Source organism: Toxoplasma gondii, chromosome IV (assembly GCF_000006565.2).
Source record: "Toxoplasma gondii ME49 chromosome IV, whole genome shotgun sequence".
Taxonomy (NCBI): domain Eukaryota; phylum Apicomplexa; class Conoidasida; order Eucoccidiorida; family Sarcocystidae; genus Toxoplasma; species Toxoplasma gondii.
The window spans coordinates 777,257-795,003 of NC_031471.1; the positions used below are offsets into that span (position 1 = coordinate 777,257).

Sequence of the window (17,747 nt, forward strand, 5' to 3'; positions counted from 1 at the left end):
GTCTCTGAGGATGAAGACATCCAGACAAGAGCTGCGACGGTGGGCTTCGCCTTTGGGGACTGCTCTTCGTGACAGCAACGGGAGAACTCGAGTCGCTTCGCGTCTCGGAGTTCCCGACGGGCATTCGTCTCTCTGGGTGCGCCCTGCTTCACTGGGCGATCAAAACAAAGGTAGTCTCCACATCGAGAGCCAAGTACACGAGCCGCGCTTTTGGTAGGGTAGCACGCCCTCGTTGGAGGCTTTCCAGGGGATCCTCCGTTAAAAATGCGTCCCTCGTGACGCGAAAAAACGATGAATTGTGCGAGATTCCGGCGAGGCCTGCCTCAGGTTCTAACCGACCCGTCGGGGCGCCACGACCCTCATAATTAGAGAACATTTTTTTTCGAAATAGCGTGGATAAACGACACATGAAGAGTCGGCTCACAGCTTCCACGCACGACGATCAGTTCTGGTTCCCGACAACGGGGGTCCTCCCTCTGGACCGTCCGAAGATACTGAACATAGATGGTCAACTATATTTCTACAGTGGTATTAGCTGCATCTAGTGGCGATACAGAGCAGTCGCGGAGAGTGCCGCAAAGACGGGTGCAAAGATCTCCTGGAGGGGGGGAGCGTTTCTCTTGGACGAAACGGCATCGCTTCTCTTTCTCACCCTCCATGTTCTGCCAAGGGCTTGTATGGCTCGGCCTCTTTTCAACAACGGCAGAACTGTGAGGCTGTTACTTGTAGGAAGAGTTTGAAATGCTTCAGATGCATATCTTTTAGCTGTAGGGCCGTGTGGGCTGGAATTACTTTCAACACCGTGCACACCTGGTGATGGTTCACCATTGTTCGACAAGTGGGCGTCTGCGAGGTAGAGGGACCCGCCTATGTAAAGCTTTTTCTCAGAAGCAATTTTACATTGCTAGGCAGTTTGCATGTTCAAATAAGACGACAGCGGAGAGGGGCGACTCGCTGCACACAACCGTGCAGATCTTCACAGGTGTCTCTGCTCAGTAACTGAGAAACGATAACAGTCGTGCGCTTCTGATTGGAAGTGACTCGTCTTGAGCGGCATGCCTCAAGATTCAATAATGAAATCCGAGTCCCCTTTAGGACCGGGGGTGAACGCGAGCAAAGGTGAATCAGTCGAGTGGTCGTGGCAATTGCAATTATGTAAACTCGAGAAAATATGGCATCGGAGAATACATGTGAACGGGGGCAGATCCAGGAGTCGCTGCTTCTCGAAAAGAACAACAGCAAAGAGCTCTTGACAGTACTGAGCATAACGTCGGATTCAAGCGAAGTTGCGTGTTCACAAACAAACCTCCTGACCGCTTCAACCCAACAATACATGGGCACAAGTACTCACAACCATGCAGGTTGTCATTTACATATATATGTATATATGTATATATATATATATATATGTGAATGACAACCTGCATATGGTGGTGGTAGCGTCTGCGTGCGGTGGCATTCGATATTGAAAAGGTGGAATTAAGGTCTTCCACTGGCTCTTCTGAAGACGATGCACGTTTCACTAGCTACAGAGACGACAGATTCTGGCGGTGAATTCTGCGTGTCCTCGTTTTTGGTTCCCGTAAAGTAAAAAGCAGCGAAGCGGCAACAGTCCACAGCAAATGTCCTGCCCGCCAAGAGATGCAGATGTCGTCGGCCTTGAGTTCCGCAAAGCATTTCAAGCGTCTGTTTCTCCTCGTTTGCAATGAAGCAAGTCTTTAATTGGAGATGTGTTCTGTTAAGTCCTGCAGGACTTCTGCGCGGAAATACACGCAAAGATGGATGGGCATTGATGGCATGGGGAGAAATGGGAGATTTGAGGAGCGAACGTTTTGTAATTGAGTCACAAGTGTCCATCCGTCTGTTGAGGTTCCTGGAAATCGCTCTTGTCTTGGAGTCGAGGTGGCTCAAGAATACATCTTGTTTACCACGCAGTATCTTCTCAGGTTTCTTGTCTCCTTCAAATAAAACAAAGGCAAACGACACGAAATTTCGACGCGCGAACTTCGGCTCCCGCCTCGAGTCGAATATGAACTCTTTCCCGTGAGCATAAATCACCCTTTTTTTGCTCCGGTTTGTTCGTTTTTCCCGTCACCAAGGGACAAAGAGACTCTTCTGAAGTGACCTAATGCCTTTTGTCTCCCTGCCTTTGTCTCCATCCTCGCGTTCTCCTCAAAGGCTCTTAAAATGCCAGTCTACAAGAAGGTTCGCCTCATCGGCTCTGGTTCTTTCGGCCGAGCGTACCTTGTTCGCGACAAGGACGACGCACAAAAGCTGTAAGTTCCAAATAAACGGCATTCTGACACTTCAGACAAGAAGAAGTGGGCAATGCCCCTGCTTAGCGGGCCGAGGTCGAAAAGGAAGGGTCCAATACTTGGTTTCTTCTTCTGCCAAGGCACTGCACAGTTGTTGTGCTATAGCCAGATGCTCCAGTACAATCAGCGGGGCAGGACAAGCTACTTCTTCGCACTCGCTCTGTTCTGCTTTTTTTACGATGTTCGGCTTCTGTTTCTTTCGGGTTGTGTTTCACAGATATGTCATGAAGCTGATCGACATCTCGCAGATGGACGGCAAGACCAGAGACGATACCTTCAACGAAGCAAAGGTGGAATTTGCGGGCAGCAACCCAACATTATCCCAGTGGAAAGCAAAGCACTTGTTCTATGCGTCTTTCCGTCCTTCCACTGTTTTGCGCCACCAGATCTGTCTGACCTCAAAGTTGAATCTGCCACGATATCTGTGAACACTCATCTATTTGCTTGCATCCATGCTCGATTATCGTAAACTGAGTTTTCTCCTACATTTTCCCTGGTGTCAGGATCAGGATAAACTCACACAATATTTGGAACAGCTATTTTACCTGTGTTTTTTCCTTGTTCCTGTGCCTTTTCCAGGTCCTCTCGACGCTTAAGCCGCATCCTTTTATCGTGCGGTACCACCAGAGTTACATCTATGAAGACCATTTATGCATCATAATGGACTTTGCCGCAGGTGAGGAAGGTTTCTGTTCCACCCAAGATCTCTATCGGCTCTCAACGTACAACTTTCAGGGATGGGACTGAATTTTTTTCATCATTCTTCTCGCTTCTACCTCTGCAAATGCGAAAATGGTCGTCGTTGTGATTCACTTATTTTAGAAAGCGATGGTCTCAATTCTGCTCTACTCTATTGTCTGTATCCTTATGCATGACTGTGCCACGTACATGCACATATGCGTGTGTACCTCCTTCTTAATAAGTGTTTTGTATGTTTGGGGACCGTGGAGCTGCCTTGTCAATTCATGGAGGAAAACAGATTGCAAACGCTTCATGGAGGTCCGATATCTGCATCTTTTTCTATTCAGGCTGTGTTTTATCGGACAGTCCTGCTAAGGTGCAGTGAACAGACTCCATTATTGTCTGTAGTTGTTACCTATGTCTCATAAAGGAAGGACACAGCACACGTTCCACTGTGGTGCTGCTGCGCTAAGCAAATGAGTCCGACAGTCGTTTCTTACCTTACTGGAATAACTTTCGGCCCACTGTTTCAGGCGGAGATATTGCAGCGCGTATCAAAGAGCAAAAGAAAACAGGGCATAGATTCGACGAGAGCCTGATTACGCGATGGATCGCCCAAGCTTGCCTCGGCCTGAACTACTTACATAGCATGCATATTCTCCATCGAGGTATAGTGCTGAAGAAAGTACCAAGAAGTCCACACGTCGGTATGGACATATGGATGGTTGTGAATATGTACAAGCACAGGTACATCAGTATTCTTTCTCGGTGTCTATATAGAGAGTGTTGAAAGTCATGACGCTTCCTTTTACGGGGGACTTTTATCCATATTCGGGTGCATCTCTGGACTTCGTTACATGCTGCGGCGTTCTGCCTCGAAAACATGTGTGGGTTTTCCACTGAATATCTTCTTTCCACCTCAGACTTGAAGCCACAGAATCTCTTTTTGACTGCAAACGACGACCTGCAAATCGGAGATTTTGGAATCGCCAAGATCCTCGAGTCTCCTGCTGCATGCGCGCAAACAACCATCGGGACGCCCTACTATCTGAGTCCAGAAATCTGCAGAGTCAGGAAAAAACGGGAGACGCGAGAAAAATATAATTGTTTGCTTTGCACGGTGATCCTGGATGCAGGAACAACAGGATGTCAATGTTTCGCGTGCATAACGAGTCTACGAATTTATTCGCATGAGGTCGCTAGAAAGAAATTGAGGGCTAGACCGAACCCTAGATGTCATTACACGTGCTTCTTAATTTGTTGTATATTGACGGCTAAATGTGTTTCGCGAGCTGTCGAAAGGCGCAGCCTTCTTAAAACATTCTGAGATCAATGGTCACTGTAAGAGTTCGTCTCGGTTTCTGTACGTCTATTCAGGGGCAAAGCTACTCGCTCCCATCCGACATTTGGTCTCTCGGATGCATTCTCTATGAACTCGTGAGTTTTCCAACAGCAGACCAGAAAAGATGAACTTTCCGTACGAAGCCGTTTCTTCTCGTTGCCTGACCAGGCACTCGCACTAGGAAAGAAAAGCTTGCACATGCAGAAGCATATCTACGACAATACTGAAAAAACAGTATGCATTCCCAACTGCAGGTGTCTTGTCATGCATTGTACTAAACAACATGGTTATGTATTTGCTCAAGCACATTTGCAAAAGAACATGTTGTGTGTACAGCGTTGTGTGGAGAGGTGTATTCTGATCTAAATACAGAGCTAGACATTTACGTGGCACATGGCTTCTCACGTATTTGCAAATTCAGGGTAAATACGTACGCATGCATAAATATATACGAACCTAAAGGTTTATATTGTGAATATAGATAACTACGTAAAAATCTCCACGCGTTTTCGGTGCTTCATGCGTGGTACACTTTTGTTCCAACTGATCCTGCAGGCTTCCTTCACTGTTCCGTTCCACTCGAATGATTTGAAGGGTCTGGTCGACGCCATCTCCGAGCTTCCCGTGAGCGCCTTTTCTTGTCGGTTATTCACTGGGTTGCTGTACGATGGTAAAATCGAGTTTCCATTTGTCTCGATTCTCTACTGATTCCATCAGTTATACACACGAACACGTAGATACGCACACACGCCCGCGTGGAACCAGGGATATCCGTGTATGTTTCCCCGCGGGAGCGCCTACCTCTGGGACCGTATTAATTCTGGGGGATTTTATGCCAAGAACAGATGGTGTGCGGAGTCTCAAATGCGTGTGTATGTGTAGATAAATGCTGCGTGGATCTATTTAAGGTGACAGGTGTGTGTAAGAGCTTCTCCCGTGACTCGTCTCTCTCTTTCTCAGGTGCCGGCAGTGCCCTCCGTGTACTCAGACGATCTTCGCCAGCTGTGCAATGACATGCTGAACAGAGATCCATCGAAGCGCCCAACTGCAGCGCAGATTCTTCGGATGTCTCCAATCAAGGTGTGCAGATTCCACACACGAACAAAGAGAATGTGCGTATGCGACCACGCAGCCGTAGTTAATACCAAACGCCTGTACGTGTGTCGATCTCCTACCTACGCTTTACACTAATTTTGATGCATCTGCGTACACTTCGAGAGACTGTCTTAAACGTAGGAAGTTGGTGACGGGTGCTACAGAGACAGGGGGCAAGAACCTCAAATAAAGATGTCTCTTTTGGAGGGACGTCAGGGAGTTAATGCACCGGTTGTTGCCAGCACTCAGACCTCCTTCCCGCCAGCACGCGGATGGGAAACGAAATGCAAACGGAAAGCTCGTTACCCCTTTTCAGCAGGCAGGAAATGAAATAAATCATCTGTTATTCTCAGGAGGAAATTGATAAAATCAAAGCAAAGAGAAGACACTCTGTCGGCGCTGCTGCTCTCCCTCTCTCCGCCGTCCGGTCGTCTTCTGCTGTCGAAGCTTGAAGGCACAGAAGATGAAGAACATTAATGAAAACCATTTTTGTCTACAACACTGGGAAATCAATAGAAGAAGAAACAGTTTCAAAAACTCTCCTTAGCCATCGTGCAAAACAGCACGTGAGACCGCGGGAACCTCAAGGACGGTGAACATTTGAAGAGTTACACTGTCTAGGAGAACGAACTCGACTTTTTTGATCCTTGAAAACAGACAATCACGACGAGCACAACAGCTTGCACAATCTAGCCAGTGGGAAAACGTTCTCGTCATGCAAGTGAAGAGGCAAGGGTTCCTCGACAAATATGCAGATTTCCAGAGATTCGGGTGCTGTTGTTGCTTTTTGTCAAAGTTCCTGTGTGCGTATTCTCTGTACTAACATGGATCCTGCAACGTTTCATACCAGCGATCATGTGTAAGAGCTGGACACTCCCGCGAATTTCATCCCTCTTCAGTGAAAATGTGAAAGTGTAATGTTGCTCTGAATAAACAGTGGAAACGATTTCACGGCAGTATTCATGTCCTCCGTCAGTCTCATGGTTTATGACCTCTTTGAAGGCGAGTTATTCTCTTTGAGCAGGAGCAGGCTGACAGAAGTCCCGTTTCCTACCTTGATTCCGTGGCGGATCGAGTCGCTTCAATGTTTGTGTGTGTAAAACTCCCTGCTCTCGCAATCGATACTTCTACACACCGACCAATGGCGATAACAAGAAGAATTTGTCGCCCTCGTCAGCCATACGACGCTGAATTGTTAGCGCGAACTCTTGCATAGAAACCGTACGATTGCGGAGATTGCCACGAAAAACCAGCAGACAGGAAGACAACTGTAAATTTCGATGTGCCGGCCTTCCACTCCATAACGCGTGTCCCTCAAGCCACTACTGACAACATGTGCAGGGGGTTACAGTGAAATTTCTGAATAGACGGCAGATGGCTTCTTTCAAAGAGCATTGTTGTCAGTGGGCAGTTGGGTGTCACAGCCTGCTACTGCGTATCGTTTTTCTCCTGTTACTTGCGTTGCCGCACCACACGCGTGGACGGCCGTTCTATCAATAACATCCCTTCCACTTTCCTCTGAATGTTTTGTGCCTTTACAAAGCATGTTGGGTTGCTAAGCCTTAGCTTTTGGTCCGATAATGAAACCCCCGCTGGATAGACAACGACACTGTCGCGAAAAGCTGTCGCTTGTATCACGCTGCATGTTCCAACGAGCTTTTGCCTGACGCGTACAATATTCAATACTTTACTTTACGAGACAACAATTGAGCAACTGCGACGCCGCCACCTACGAATAAAAGTTTTTTTGACTGTTAATCGATAAATTACAACTTCCGTGTGCTTCCAAGAGCACGAAGAAGTAGTAAGCTTGATCTTCCAACAACGCTGCTGGTCTTCTCCATCGGGGGGGCTGCGCTTCTGCCAACAGAATATCCGCGAGACAACGCCCAGCATGCCGCCAGTTCAACACCACTCAGCTCATCACAAGCTTTGTCGCAGATGCCATTCATACTTCGATCCTTCTGATGAGAAGGCGCGGACTTCAGGCTGTAACTTTCACCACCAGCCGTACGTGAATCGCTACCATCCCGAAGGGGAGCGGTACTATGCGGCGGTCGAAGAGAACCCGAAACATAAAGGCTGGAAAGGCAGTTGCTGGTAGGTTGCCTCCTTAGTGAATGACGGACATCGAGGAAGAGCACAGCTTTTTCAGGAGGCGGATTTCTGGGGAAGAGAGACTCTAACCAACTGCCTGGCTGATGTCCGATTGTGTGCTGCTGTCTGCTCTTCCAGGGAATGCTGCGGCGCCGAGGAGAAGGAAACACCAGGATGCACCTGGGGACCGCACGTAACTTATGACGACTAAGACAGCGAACAGCTCTGTGTTGTGCTTCGGGACCTCTTTGTTCAATGGAAAGGCAATTACAGAGTGGCATTAGACAAAGCGGCAGTTGGGATTAACAGGAGGAAATAAAATGCCGGGGAATTCGAACACGGAACGGTAGCGTCAAAGCACTAGGCGCTTAATTCAATGCCGTACTATGGCAAGTGGTTTGTCAGTCGACCTGTTTCGCTTACGCAGTCAAAGTTCGTTTTGTGCACGCGGACTTCTGCGGTGTAGTCTTTTAAAGCTTTCCAACGTGACTTCCTGAGGAGTAAGAGACATCAGGCGCGTGCTACCGTTGCTGAGGTAGTGTTGCTTACATAGAATATTTTTCCCATGTTCCTGTCAAGCATATCATGTGAAAAGGGGAAAGCAGCTTTTTTGTTAAGGTAACAGTTACCCGAATTTGATCCCAACTCTTCTGTAAGGCAACTCCTAGGATCAGTAAGATTGTGCGAGAACTTTGCTTAACAGACCTGATTTCGCCAACACACATTCCAATAATCCCCCTGTTTAACGGGGTGACATTGTGTCTCCCGACCTGTTTGTGGTGAGATGTGTGTAGTGGCACAGAACGGCTTTAAATACATTGCTCTTACTTCGAACCCTTGGAGCGCATGCCCGAATTCCTTGTCCTGGCACGGCGGAAGCTGTCTTGTTTCCAAGGAGCATCACACTGTACAAACCAACCTCGAATAAATGTGGCAGTATCTTGACACCCGGAGCTGCAGGGATCATGAGTTTTAGTGCAGTTTTAGTGGTTGTGCTACGAGTCGTACCGAAAGATCGTACACGTATTTCAGCCCAGTCATTTACCCTCAAACCGCAACGTGTGGATGTCTCTTTCAACACCCGCACGCTGAACTCTTCTTCTTCCTCTTCATGTGTGAGATCGATGAATTGGCCACTCGGTACATCATCCCGAAGAAGAGGAAACACTGCAGGTGGGGGCGCTGCCGAGCAGAGCCCCACTGCAACGCACAAAAGTGTTGATGGCAGAGTGACTAGCGCTCTCATCTTTGTGCGTTTTGGCCGGAAGGCGGGTGACCTGAGTTAAGGTTTATTTCGTCAACTCTCCCGCGTGTTGCCAGTGCCATTCCAGAGATTCAGCTCTAATGTACAGACACTGTCCTGTGGCTGACAGACATTCGGGATCCTGCTGTTGGGGTTCTCGAGAGCAGTGCTAAACGAAACAGTTCGGCAGAGCGCGTTCTTTTGGGCACCCTAAGTATTGTCGATAAAACCATGGCTCCACTTGTGAGCCTCGGAGCGATTCTTTTCTCAAGCGCCGCTTTGGGGGCAAACGGCCTGAGAGTTCAGGTGTCAAGCACCGCACTCAGCGAACAGACTCTGCTCCCGATCTCAGGGTTGTCAAACCTCCCCATTCCGGGCATATCGGATCTGCCCCTCACCCGATTCAATCCTCTGGTGTGGCTTACAAACATCATTTTCCCAAAGGAAGCGCCTCGCTTCTTCCGGACGTACTTCACTGCTAAAGGCTGCCCGACATGGTACGTTGACCCAAACAGACCGCCTACCTTGTTCGATGAGGATTTCGTCGTGACAAACGGCTGGTCCTATGATCCAGCATCCGGCACAGTCGACTACCACGGTTTCCAGGAAATGGTCGAGCCAGCGCACCCGTTCCCCTTTGTGTTTTTGCCACAAAGAGCCTCATCCCGAGCAGCCCTGATTAAGCGGAATTATCTTTGCCAAAATTCGAGGATCCAAACAGAAGTTTTGCTTGGTAGTGCCCACGAAGCGGGCGTAATCTTCAGAGGAATAGGCGAGCGAAACTTTTGGACAGTTCTATTGACTGCCGGGAACGGCCTCCAACTCGTGCGGGTGAAAGACGGAGAGAGACTTGTGCTAGCAAGCATTCCCTACATGAACGTCATGTGTAAGGTTTTACTATACAAGAGCCAGAGCAGTTATAGTACGATTGTCATTCGCTTCAGCTGGCCAGTGGTACTCTGTTGCCATCGAGGAGCAACTCGGTGACATAAGAATGACAGGAGGTAGTTGTTCGGCGAATCCTCCACATTATCGTGTGTGCACGGCGTTGTCTGGCGAATCAGGTGTGGCCGGACAGAAACAGCAATCGATCATGTACCAAGCAGAGTCGGACGAAGAGTTTTCTCCCCGTGGGCGCGAGAATGGTGAGACGCGCTAGTCACTCTGCTGATGCCTACATTTGTGAAACCGCGTGCTGTAGATGTGGGAGCTGCCGGGTTGCTGGCGAGCGGCGGCACTGCGCGGTTCCGCAATATACTTTTCGGTATGAACGTTCTTGTCTCTTAGTCGACACGGATTTCAGACTTCTTGCTGATGCTCCAGCGGACGTCAACTGGTACTTCTCCTTTCAATGCGTACGTGAACCGTGATAGGGCTACTACAGACGGTCATAGGCAGGGCACTGGCAACCCTCAAGGGATTTCGAGGCAGCTCGAGGTGTCGCAGCACTTAACAGGAACACTAGGCCAAGACGCCGCTATCATAAAAGAGCTTCCTGAAGATGTAAAGAACTGGTGCCCCGAAGGTACGTGCCGGATTTCTACATAATACGATTTTTTTCAAAAACACTGTGGTACTGGCAGGAGCCCGGTGCGCCGGTGGACCATTCGAGGACTGAACGTGCACGCTGACGCGGCCATTCGATAAATGCGTAGCCACATCTGGAGATATAGTCGACGTGTGAATTCCTGTGTCGTCAATAGATTGATTGAATCTTCCCGTCGTGACTTCCCGATGTGCGCAGTGTCACTTTTTGAGAAACTATGAATATGGCCTCGGGATAAAAGAGGCCTGCAGCGACCCGCAACGATCGTTACAAAATCTGAATAAACAATTTGCTCAGGATGTCATCTTCATCCCATCCACGTAACTCTACGTCGGGAGAACTCCTCCTCGTCGCTTCCCGTGCTGTTCCTGCATTCGCTCCTAAGAAAATGTCGTCTAGACGTCTCGCCTTAAGAATGGTGGGCTGTTCACATTGTGTGCAAGGAGGCTCGAGGTCTGTGCTCGGTTTGCGCGCAACAGTTGCTGTAGAGAGGAGTTTTTCTACGGCTAGTGCATGATTACGCACGGATGGAGACGTCGGCGTGGTCAGTTCTACATTAGATGATTCTTCGTCATCACTCTGCGGTAATTGCCGACTACCCGTGGCTGTCAAGCATTCTGGGACAGATGTTTCGTCTGTCGTGGAGCTTCTCTCGTTGCCACCTGACGACAGGGATGAGAGTTTCTGGGTGAGCTCTCGAAAGAATTGTTGGGGCACAGCTTCGTGGCATCCATTTGTCTTCCGCACTGGACTGATTCGCAGAGAACGTTGACACAGACAGGATACTGGTGGCAATCGCCGGGAACAGATGAGAGGAAGACCACCAGCTTCATGGCTTATGCTCCTTCCTGTGACTACCGCGGTGCCGGGGGTTCGAATGACATCACGATGACGATCATGATTCTTGGCGGGGTGTTCTTCGAACCTGCATCGAATGCGATTGAAGCGCTCGACATCTGCCAAGATATTTGGTCTGTGAGAATTAGGGGCGAAGTGACAGTCGCGCACAGCTTGTGTCGTCACACGGCCAGCCTGTTGACGTTTGGGGGCGTGCAAGAGTGGTTCATATTCATCCTGGATTTGCTCCGCAGTTCCTCGACAGAACGGCTGCGTACGGCTCCGGGGTACCACCCGGCTAATGACACAGCTCGATTCGCTTGCGGAAGACATTGAGAAGACGGTGCCGGCAATAGCTGAAAATGGCAACTGCTCAAGCTGTGGATCGTGTGCACGATCTGAGTCGACTGTATCCTAGGAGACGGTGTGAGATGACACATTGACACGTATATAAGGACAGGCTCATCCTCTCGAACTTCATGTGAAGCTCTCTTGGAAGGTTTCAACCGTCCGTACGAATATGTGGGATACACTCACGATTTCGGGGAACATTTCTACGCTATCCTTTGTCACACTGTGACGAACCAGTTCGCCCCATTTACGCTCCCGTGTTGTCGCTTTGCGGTCTACGCGCTGAGCGGTCTTCGGTTGGGGTTCCATGGGATTTAGAAAGCAGCTTTTACGAGTTTCCTCGTGAGTATCATCGTCGTATGTGGCTCATCTCGAGAAAATATACCAGAAGGTACCTCCACAAATGAGTCAACCTAAGGTTATCAGGCGAAGGCATTGTTCGTTTTTGTCTACATCTGTGGAAGACGCAGTTCATGTTATCAGGAAAACACTTGTGTACTTCTGTACCTGGCTTTTAATATCGAAGACTACACACAAGCAGAAAAAAGCGCCTAAACATCTGCCATTATCCCTTGTCACGAAGGCGTCAAAGTTGGAAAGTCTCTTCCAGAAGACTCTTCTAGGAAGAGGCCTTCAATTCCAGTGAACAACACTGCATGTGAATGTCCGAGAACAACAAAAGCAGAATTGTCTTCCTTTGGCAGAGCATGCCTGAAACTGCCGATACGCGAACCGAGGAGCCGAGGAAGGGTGCAGGCTGGCCACTAATGAGGCCCCCACTACTTTGACAGTTTCTGCTTAACGATAAAGGTGACATTCAGAATGATCCAGGAGAAAAGAGTTTTCTGTAATCATGTTGATGGAGGCTTGTCAGGTCACCGTACAATTTCGTTAAGCTAAGGTAGCCCATGTGCATCCGAGGACCTATATGGACAGAGTCTGACGCCCGAAACGGCTGGACACGCCTCTCCCTGTTGGAAAAACAAACGTTGAAATTATGGTATCCTAGGCTCAGGAGATACACGGAAGCGTGTCGTGTGTGTTTGTGCGTTTCAATGCTGGCATCTCTTCTTCAGAGTTGTTCCATTCACCACAGCAATTGTGAACTTTCCGCTCCTTCGGTCGTCACGCATGCAGTCCCAGTACGCAGCCCCTGTGAGTTGTTCGCTTACACAGCTAAGCAGATTTTGGAGAACCCAACCGTCAGGTAACCAGAACTAGGGGAGGAAGTCATTTGTAGGCTACTACATCAACCGAATAGCAGCGATTCAACAATGGTACGGTATTCTCTTTACACAGGGAGCGCATATCGAACGGTCTGCAACAAAGCAGACACACATGACCTGTGCTTCTGGTTCGTTTAACACGTGAGGTCTCTGCTTTAACTTGAAAAGACCAAGGCCAAAACAAAACCGTTTGGAGCTGCAAACACACTTCATGTTTGCGTTCTGGAGGTCAGTTCATAAAGACACCCACACTTTCAACCTCTAAGTGTCAGCAAGTGAAACATGATCCGCAGCCCGATAGTACCAGAAAATGCTATCCACCGTAAACAGAAGCACAGTTCATACATGAATGATAGCGTGTAGCCTCTCCCAACATCAGTAGCGACAATGCCAGTGACACTGTACAACAACCTGTACCATTCCCGAATGTATCACCCGTTAGCAAACTAAAAAGAACTGTGTCTCAGAAATGATTACACCCAGTACGATGATAATGATCGTACTAGCATCTGGTGGTAGTAGCTTTCTCTCGCCGGTTGTACGAGTGACACCACTTTTCCATTGCGCTTGAGGGAAAGTACCTTAATAGCCCTTGCCACGTTTTTTTAAAGTTTGATCTTGGCCATGATGTCTGTCCTACTCTAATCTAGGCGTGCTCCCGAGTTGCATCTCGCTCAAGAAACTGAGTAACGTCGCACTCTACACAAAAGCCCTGTAGACTTGGCGCGACAACGACAGAACCTAGAACGTCGAACACGGAGTTGTGTGCTGCCAGCAGGTTGTGAGCAAAAGCTGCTTTGCGCGTACCTTGCCACCTGGTACGCTGTGGTTCGGCGGCATCCATCATACAAGAAGGGTGGACGGGACTCTGAGTGTGTTTGGCTTGTAAATGACGTTCGCCTGGAATGAGAGAGCTTCTGCCCTGACTGCGGTATGCATCGTGCCTCTCCTGCTTGCGGCAGAGACTCAAGCAATTTCTGAGGTGCCAGCTCTGCCGCAAAAAACTGTACAATGCATCTGTTCAAAAGCCTCATCCTCCACACAGTCTGACAGCCACTGTGCCAGAAGCCGTCTTGCTTTCTCACGAGTAACACCCCCGTAGCGGAAAGCAGCTACCACTGGCAGCAGTGTTTAGAGCGTTTTGTCTGATGTTTTCAAAAGGGGACGCTTGGCATCTTTCGAAAAGTGAAAGGAAGCCGCAAAATCACCGCCGACGCTTTCGGCTTCGAGCGTCGGAATCTTCTGCGTCTCTCTCTCGCAGCCCACTGGCTTTTCTGTCACCATCAAAGTATCGAGAGTGATGTGGGTACTCTACAGAGCTGGTTCCCGAAAGGCGACGCTGCTCGTCGTCTCTCGAAAACTGAGACGACCACTGTCTCCCATCTGGAGATAGAGCCGAGCGTCTAGACCAAGAGTCTCTTGGAGTTTCGTGCTCTGTGTTCCGCGAACGACATCTGCCTGTGGCAGCTCTTTCGTGTCTGCGTTCACTCGAGACGGAACCTCTGTCTCTGTCAGTTCGACGCCGATCGCGGCCGGGAGAACGCGAGTCTTTCTCTCTGCACTCGGAGTGTCTTCTGTCTCTTTCTCCACCAACACGGTCTTCCCTGCGGGACCTTTCTGCCTCTCGGTGTCTTCTGTCTCTTTCTCCACCAAAACGGTCTTCCCTGCGGGACCTCTCTGCCTCTCGGTGTCTTCTGTCTGCGTCTGGCGACTCGTACCGACGAGCCTGGACGGCAGCATGCTGGACTGTATCGCCACTCGGCTGCCGTCTCTCCATGCAGAAACCTTCGCGCTTGATTCTCGCATCATACACGTCGCTTCTCGCCTTCCTGTCTCGCCGCTCCCGGCGCTCGGCAGAGTGCAGGCGACGGGGCGACAGCGATAAACTCGAACTCGACGATGAAGACGAGCTCGACCTCCGACCTGACTTTCTCTTCTTCTCCCGGCGGCGTTTCTCCTTTTTCTTCCTGACTCGCAGTCACACGAACACAAAACTCACCCTGGGATCCTCATTTCTTCCTCATCGAGAGAGAGCTGTAGGACAATTTCACAGAAAGGAGACACTTCCCGCACAGCCAGGGTAAATTCGAAGAGCTAACAGAGTTCTGCTCACTCGAACAAACACTCCATGCTTCTCGATACCGGCTTCCTATTCGAAAACGGAGACAATTCCAAAGTACAAAACCTCAGTGAGTGCGCGCCGTGTATCCGTAGATGCCAACAGAGACGATACACCGGTGTGAACGAAGCACGCAGGTCTCCAAAAGAGACACCGATTTCTCTTCACTGACTGACCTGGCGCTCGAGAGTGGCGCAAGAAAAAAAAGCGCGTCTAGCGTTTGCCATCCTGATTCTTAGGCTACATACGCACATACCGTTCGCTTTTCACATGCCGTGGAAAAGGAAAAAAAGAGAAACTTGACCTTCCACTTCTTCTGCTGTTCGCCCCTGCGGTCACATGCTTTCCGACACTCTCCCCGCTCCTCACATGCATGCACTAGGATTCCATGTTACGCGAAGAAGCATCCCAAATAACCGTCATTATCTTTGTTGTGTGAATACGCGGCGTTCGATAAGTCCCTACTGCTAGGATAATTTCCTTTTATCACCTGAAAGATCACAAGCGACACCCCAGCAGTGTAACATATCCAGTGACTACACTGCGCCCTGAACTTCTCTCTCTTTTCCGACGACATACTTTTTCTCTTTTTTCTGTTTTTTCCGTTTTGGACGCTCTTCGCTGTCACCGCCCGCCGCCTTCTCTCGCAAGTCTGCACCGTCGCCAAGAGCCTCGCGTTCCTCGTAGGGATTCCCCACCAACAGATTCTTCGGCTTCTGCCCCCTGACGCATGCACAGGGAAAGAATCGCAACCAACGCCTCGTTGCCGCTTCTGCTGAAAAATGCCGTTCACAAAAAATCGTCGTATACACCCGGAAACACGAAAATACATATGTGCGTACACACACATGCATATATATATATATATATCTATATATGTATATCTATATATGTATATATATATGTATATGTATATATATATATATATATCGTTTTTTGTGGTGTGAAAGAGCTGGACAGTAGAAGCAAGGAGGGGGATAGAGACGTACAAGGCTTCGCCCATTAATTGGTCTTCGAAATGTTTCACTCTCTGCATTTCTTCGTCGAGGTCTCCCGTGGTTCCACCCCGCTGTTTGGTCCACCAGTCGTGCTTCACGAACTTCCCGCCGCGAGAGTGCAGACCGATCTTGACACTCGCTCCTGAGAAATGCATGGAGATAAAGGAACCGAGACGTAGACTAGTTGAAAGATTCGGAGAAGAGAGAGAGATCACGACCGAGACGTTTATTGAGCACGGTATTGAAAAAATGAGAGGAATCTGCGCAGAATTCCTTCTCTTTTCAGAAACGCAAAACGTTGCCACCGTGTCTCACCCGAGAGTCCCGTCCACAGCGTTGGTCCTTTCAGGCAGGCAGACCTCACCTAGATAGTAATCGTAGTCCTGACTTGTTGTAAGAGAATTCCACTTGAAATCCTCTCTGCCGCCTCTCACCCCCTCTCGAGGAGGACTCTGGCGTATATACACGGCCATGGTATCACGGAGGCCAGCTCAGCATTCGCTCTTCTCTCGTCCTGTCTCAGAAAGACGTTCGGTGAATCGCATGCATCGAGTGCCTGGTTGAGTTTGCGAGAAACGCTCTGGATTTCAGTGTCCGACGACTTTGAGTAAAGTTCACATGAGTTCCGCGGCTAGACGGCCTGCTTCTTTGAAACACAGTTCTTGTTCTGTGTCGGGGCGAGTTTGAACGAGAGCGGCGTTCCTTGAAATCTCTACGCGAAAAAACGCAGACAGACCTCCTCTCAAGGCCGCTGGCGGAGTCGGACTTCGAAATGACTCTTTGGCCTCCGTTCTTCAGGTTCGTCCCGCGGTCTTTTGGAGGAAGCCGAGGAGACAGGCGCGGAAGAGACACAGAAGACCGGAGAGCGTCTAGAGAAGGAGGGAGAGAAGTCTCCGAAGACTCGGGGAACTCTTGGAAAAGACGAATTCAACACATGGCGGGAGAGAAGAAGAAAGGGAAAAAGAAGAAGGCGAGAGGAGAGAAACAGGAAGAGAATGCGAGAGAATAACAAGGAAGGGGAATGAATGGAGACGGAGAAGGCAGAGGGTATTAAGAACAGTAAAGGAGAAGAGATAAAGACTCGAGATTCCTTTCTGTCCATGAGAGGAAAAGGCAGAATTTACTTCGCGACGAGAAGGGAGAAGAACAAGTTCCTACGCCTCCTCGTTTTCTGCAGGAAATTCCAAATCTTCTCGTCGCGCGTTTGCCAAGGAGTCAGAGAACGCGAGAAGTGAACGTTGGAGAAGAAAATTCACAGACCCGGTCAAAACACGAGGATGAGCAGCCACAGAGGCACAGCAGAAGAAAACAACGGAGAAACATCGGAGAAAGACCTCGACAAATACACAACCTTTGCCATAGAGAGAACACAGATAGATGGACCTGGATGTGAGTCTTGTCTGAAAGAGCGTCTTTCTGCTCATTGCAGCGGAGAAGATCACCTTTTCCAGGTGTGCTGCTTCCTAGCAAATGGCCATTTGTCACGGAAAAGGAAAAAGTTGGAAAACGTACGCTTGTTTGCTTCAGAGAGTCGCAGAGAGACACTTGCGATTTGCCACCGCTGCATGCGCCTTGACGCGTGATGGCTCTGCGAGTCTTGAAGCCGCGCATGCGCGTCGAGAGTCACCTTTTTCGACTGTTGTGCACCTGAACAACGCGAAAAGACTTTCCTTTTCCTTCCATACTCAACAACAATCTGTTGCCTTCCGACTGCGAGGACAGGGGAAACGCAGACCCCCTCCTGTGGGCGTCGTCTTGCGTCGCTTGTTGGCCTTGACAACTCTCGTTTCTCAAGTGTCTTGTCCTCTCGCCTCTCGTTTTTCACTCTCAAGACTCCTTCTTTTTTCCAGAGCCACAGCTGTCAGCGCCGGATTCTGCTGACCAGGCGTCGTGAACC

General features: G+C 49.3%; 5 protein-coding genes across 5 annotated transcripts; 3 read left to right on the forward strand and 2 right to left on the reverse strand.

The window, feature by feature from the left end:
* Positions 1 to 1,967: 1,967 nt before the first annotated feature.
* TGME49_319700 (NEK kinase) lies at positions 1,968 to 5,529 on the forward strand (the record flags this gene model as incomplete). The annotated part of the gene is made up of 8 exons (XM_002369806.2): positions 1,968 to 2,276; positions 2,533 to 2,605; positions 2,895 to 2,991; positions 3,530 to 3,664; positions 3,920 to 4,065; positions 4,374 to 4,433; positions 4,894 to 4,962; positions 5,299 to 5,529. The coding sequence occupies exons 1-8, from the start codon at positions 2,188 to 2,190 to the stop codon at positions 5,527 to 5,529; spliced, it is 900 nt and encodes a 299-aa protein (XP_002369847.2). The 5' UTR covers positions 1,968 to 2,187.
* A 1,574-nt stretch (positions 5,530 to 7,103) lies between these two features.
* Positions 7,104 to 8,472, forward strand: TGME49_319695 (hypothetical protein). The gene is made up of 2 exons (XM_018782967.1): positions 7,104 to 7,533; positions 7,669 to 8,472. The coding sequence occupies exons 1-2, from the start codon at positions 7,328 to 7,330 to the stop codon at positions 7,739 to 7,741; spliced, it is 279 nt and encodes a 92-aa protein (XP_018638040.1). The 5' UTR covers positions 7,104 to 7,327; the 3' UTR covers positions 7,742 to 8,472.
* TGME49_319690 (hypothetical protein) lies at positions 7,763 to 8,996 on the reverse strand. Its single transcript, XM_002369805.2, has 7 exons — positions 8,539 to 8,996; positions 8,450 to 8,484; positions 8,359 to 8,394; positions 8,236 to 8,300; positions 8,160 to 8,180; positions 8,080 to 8,101; positions 7,763 to 8,023 (listed from the first exon to the last, which is right to left on the reverse strand). The coding sequence occupies exons 1-7, from the start codon at positions 8,774 to 8,776 to the stop codon at positions 7,958 to 7,960; spliced, it is 483 nt and encodes a 160-aa protein (XP_002369846.1). The 5' UTR covers positions 8,777 to 8,996; the 3' UTR covers positions 7,763 to 7,957.
* Positions 8,941 to 12,901, forward strand: TGME49_319680 (hypothetical protein). The gene is made up of 6 exons (XM_018782966.1): positions 8,941 to 9,659; positions 9,718 to 9,777; positions 9,838 to 9,918; positions 10,077 to 10,298; positions 10,357 to 11,007; positions 12,723 to 12,901. Exons 1-5 carry the CDS (start codon positions 9,005 to 9,007, stop codon positions 10,389 to 10,391), a joined length of 1,053 nt encoding a protein of 350 aa, XP_018638039.1. The 5' UTR covers positions 8,941 to 9,004; the 3' UTR covers positions 10,392 to 11,007; positions 12,723 to 12,901.
* A 997-nt stretch (positions 12,902 to 13,898) lies between these two features.
* Positions 13,899 to 17,331, reverse strand: TGME49_319670 (hypothetical protein). The gene is made up of 4 exons (XM_018782965.1): positions 16,215 to 17,331; positions 15,842 to 15,992; positions 15,432 to 15,575; positions 13,899 to 14,700 (listed from the first exon to the last, which is right to left on the reverse strand). Exons 1-4 carry the CDS (start codon positions 16,321 to 16,323, stop codon positions 13,938 to 13,940), a joined length of 1,167 nt encoding a protein of 388 aa, XP_018638038.1. The 5' UTR covers positions 16,324 to 17,331; the 3' UTR covers positions 13,899 to 13,937.
* Positions 17,332 to 17,747: the final 416 nt, after the last annotated feature.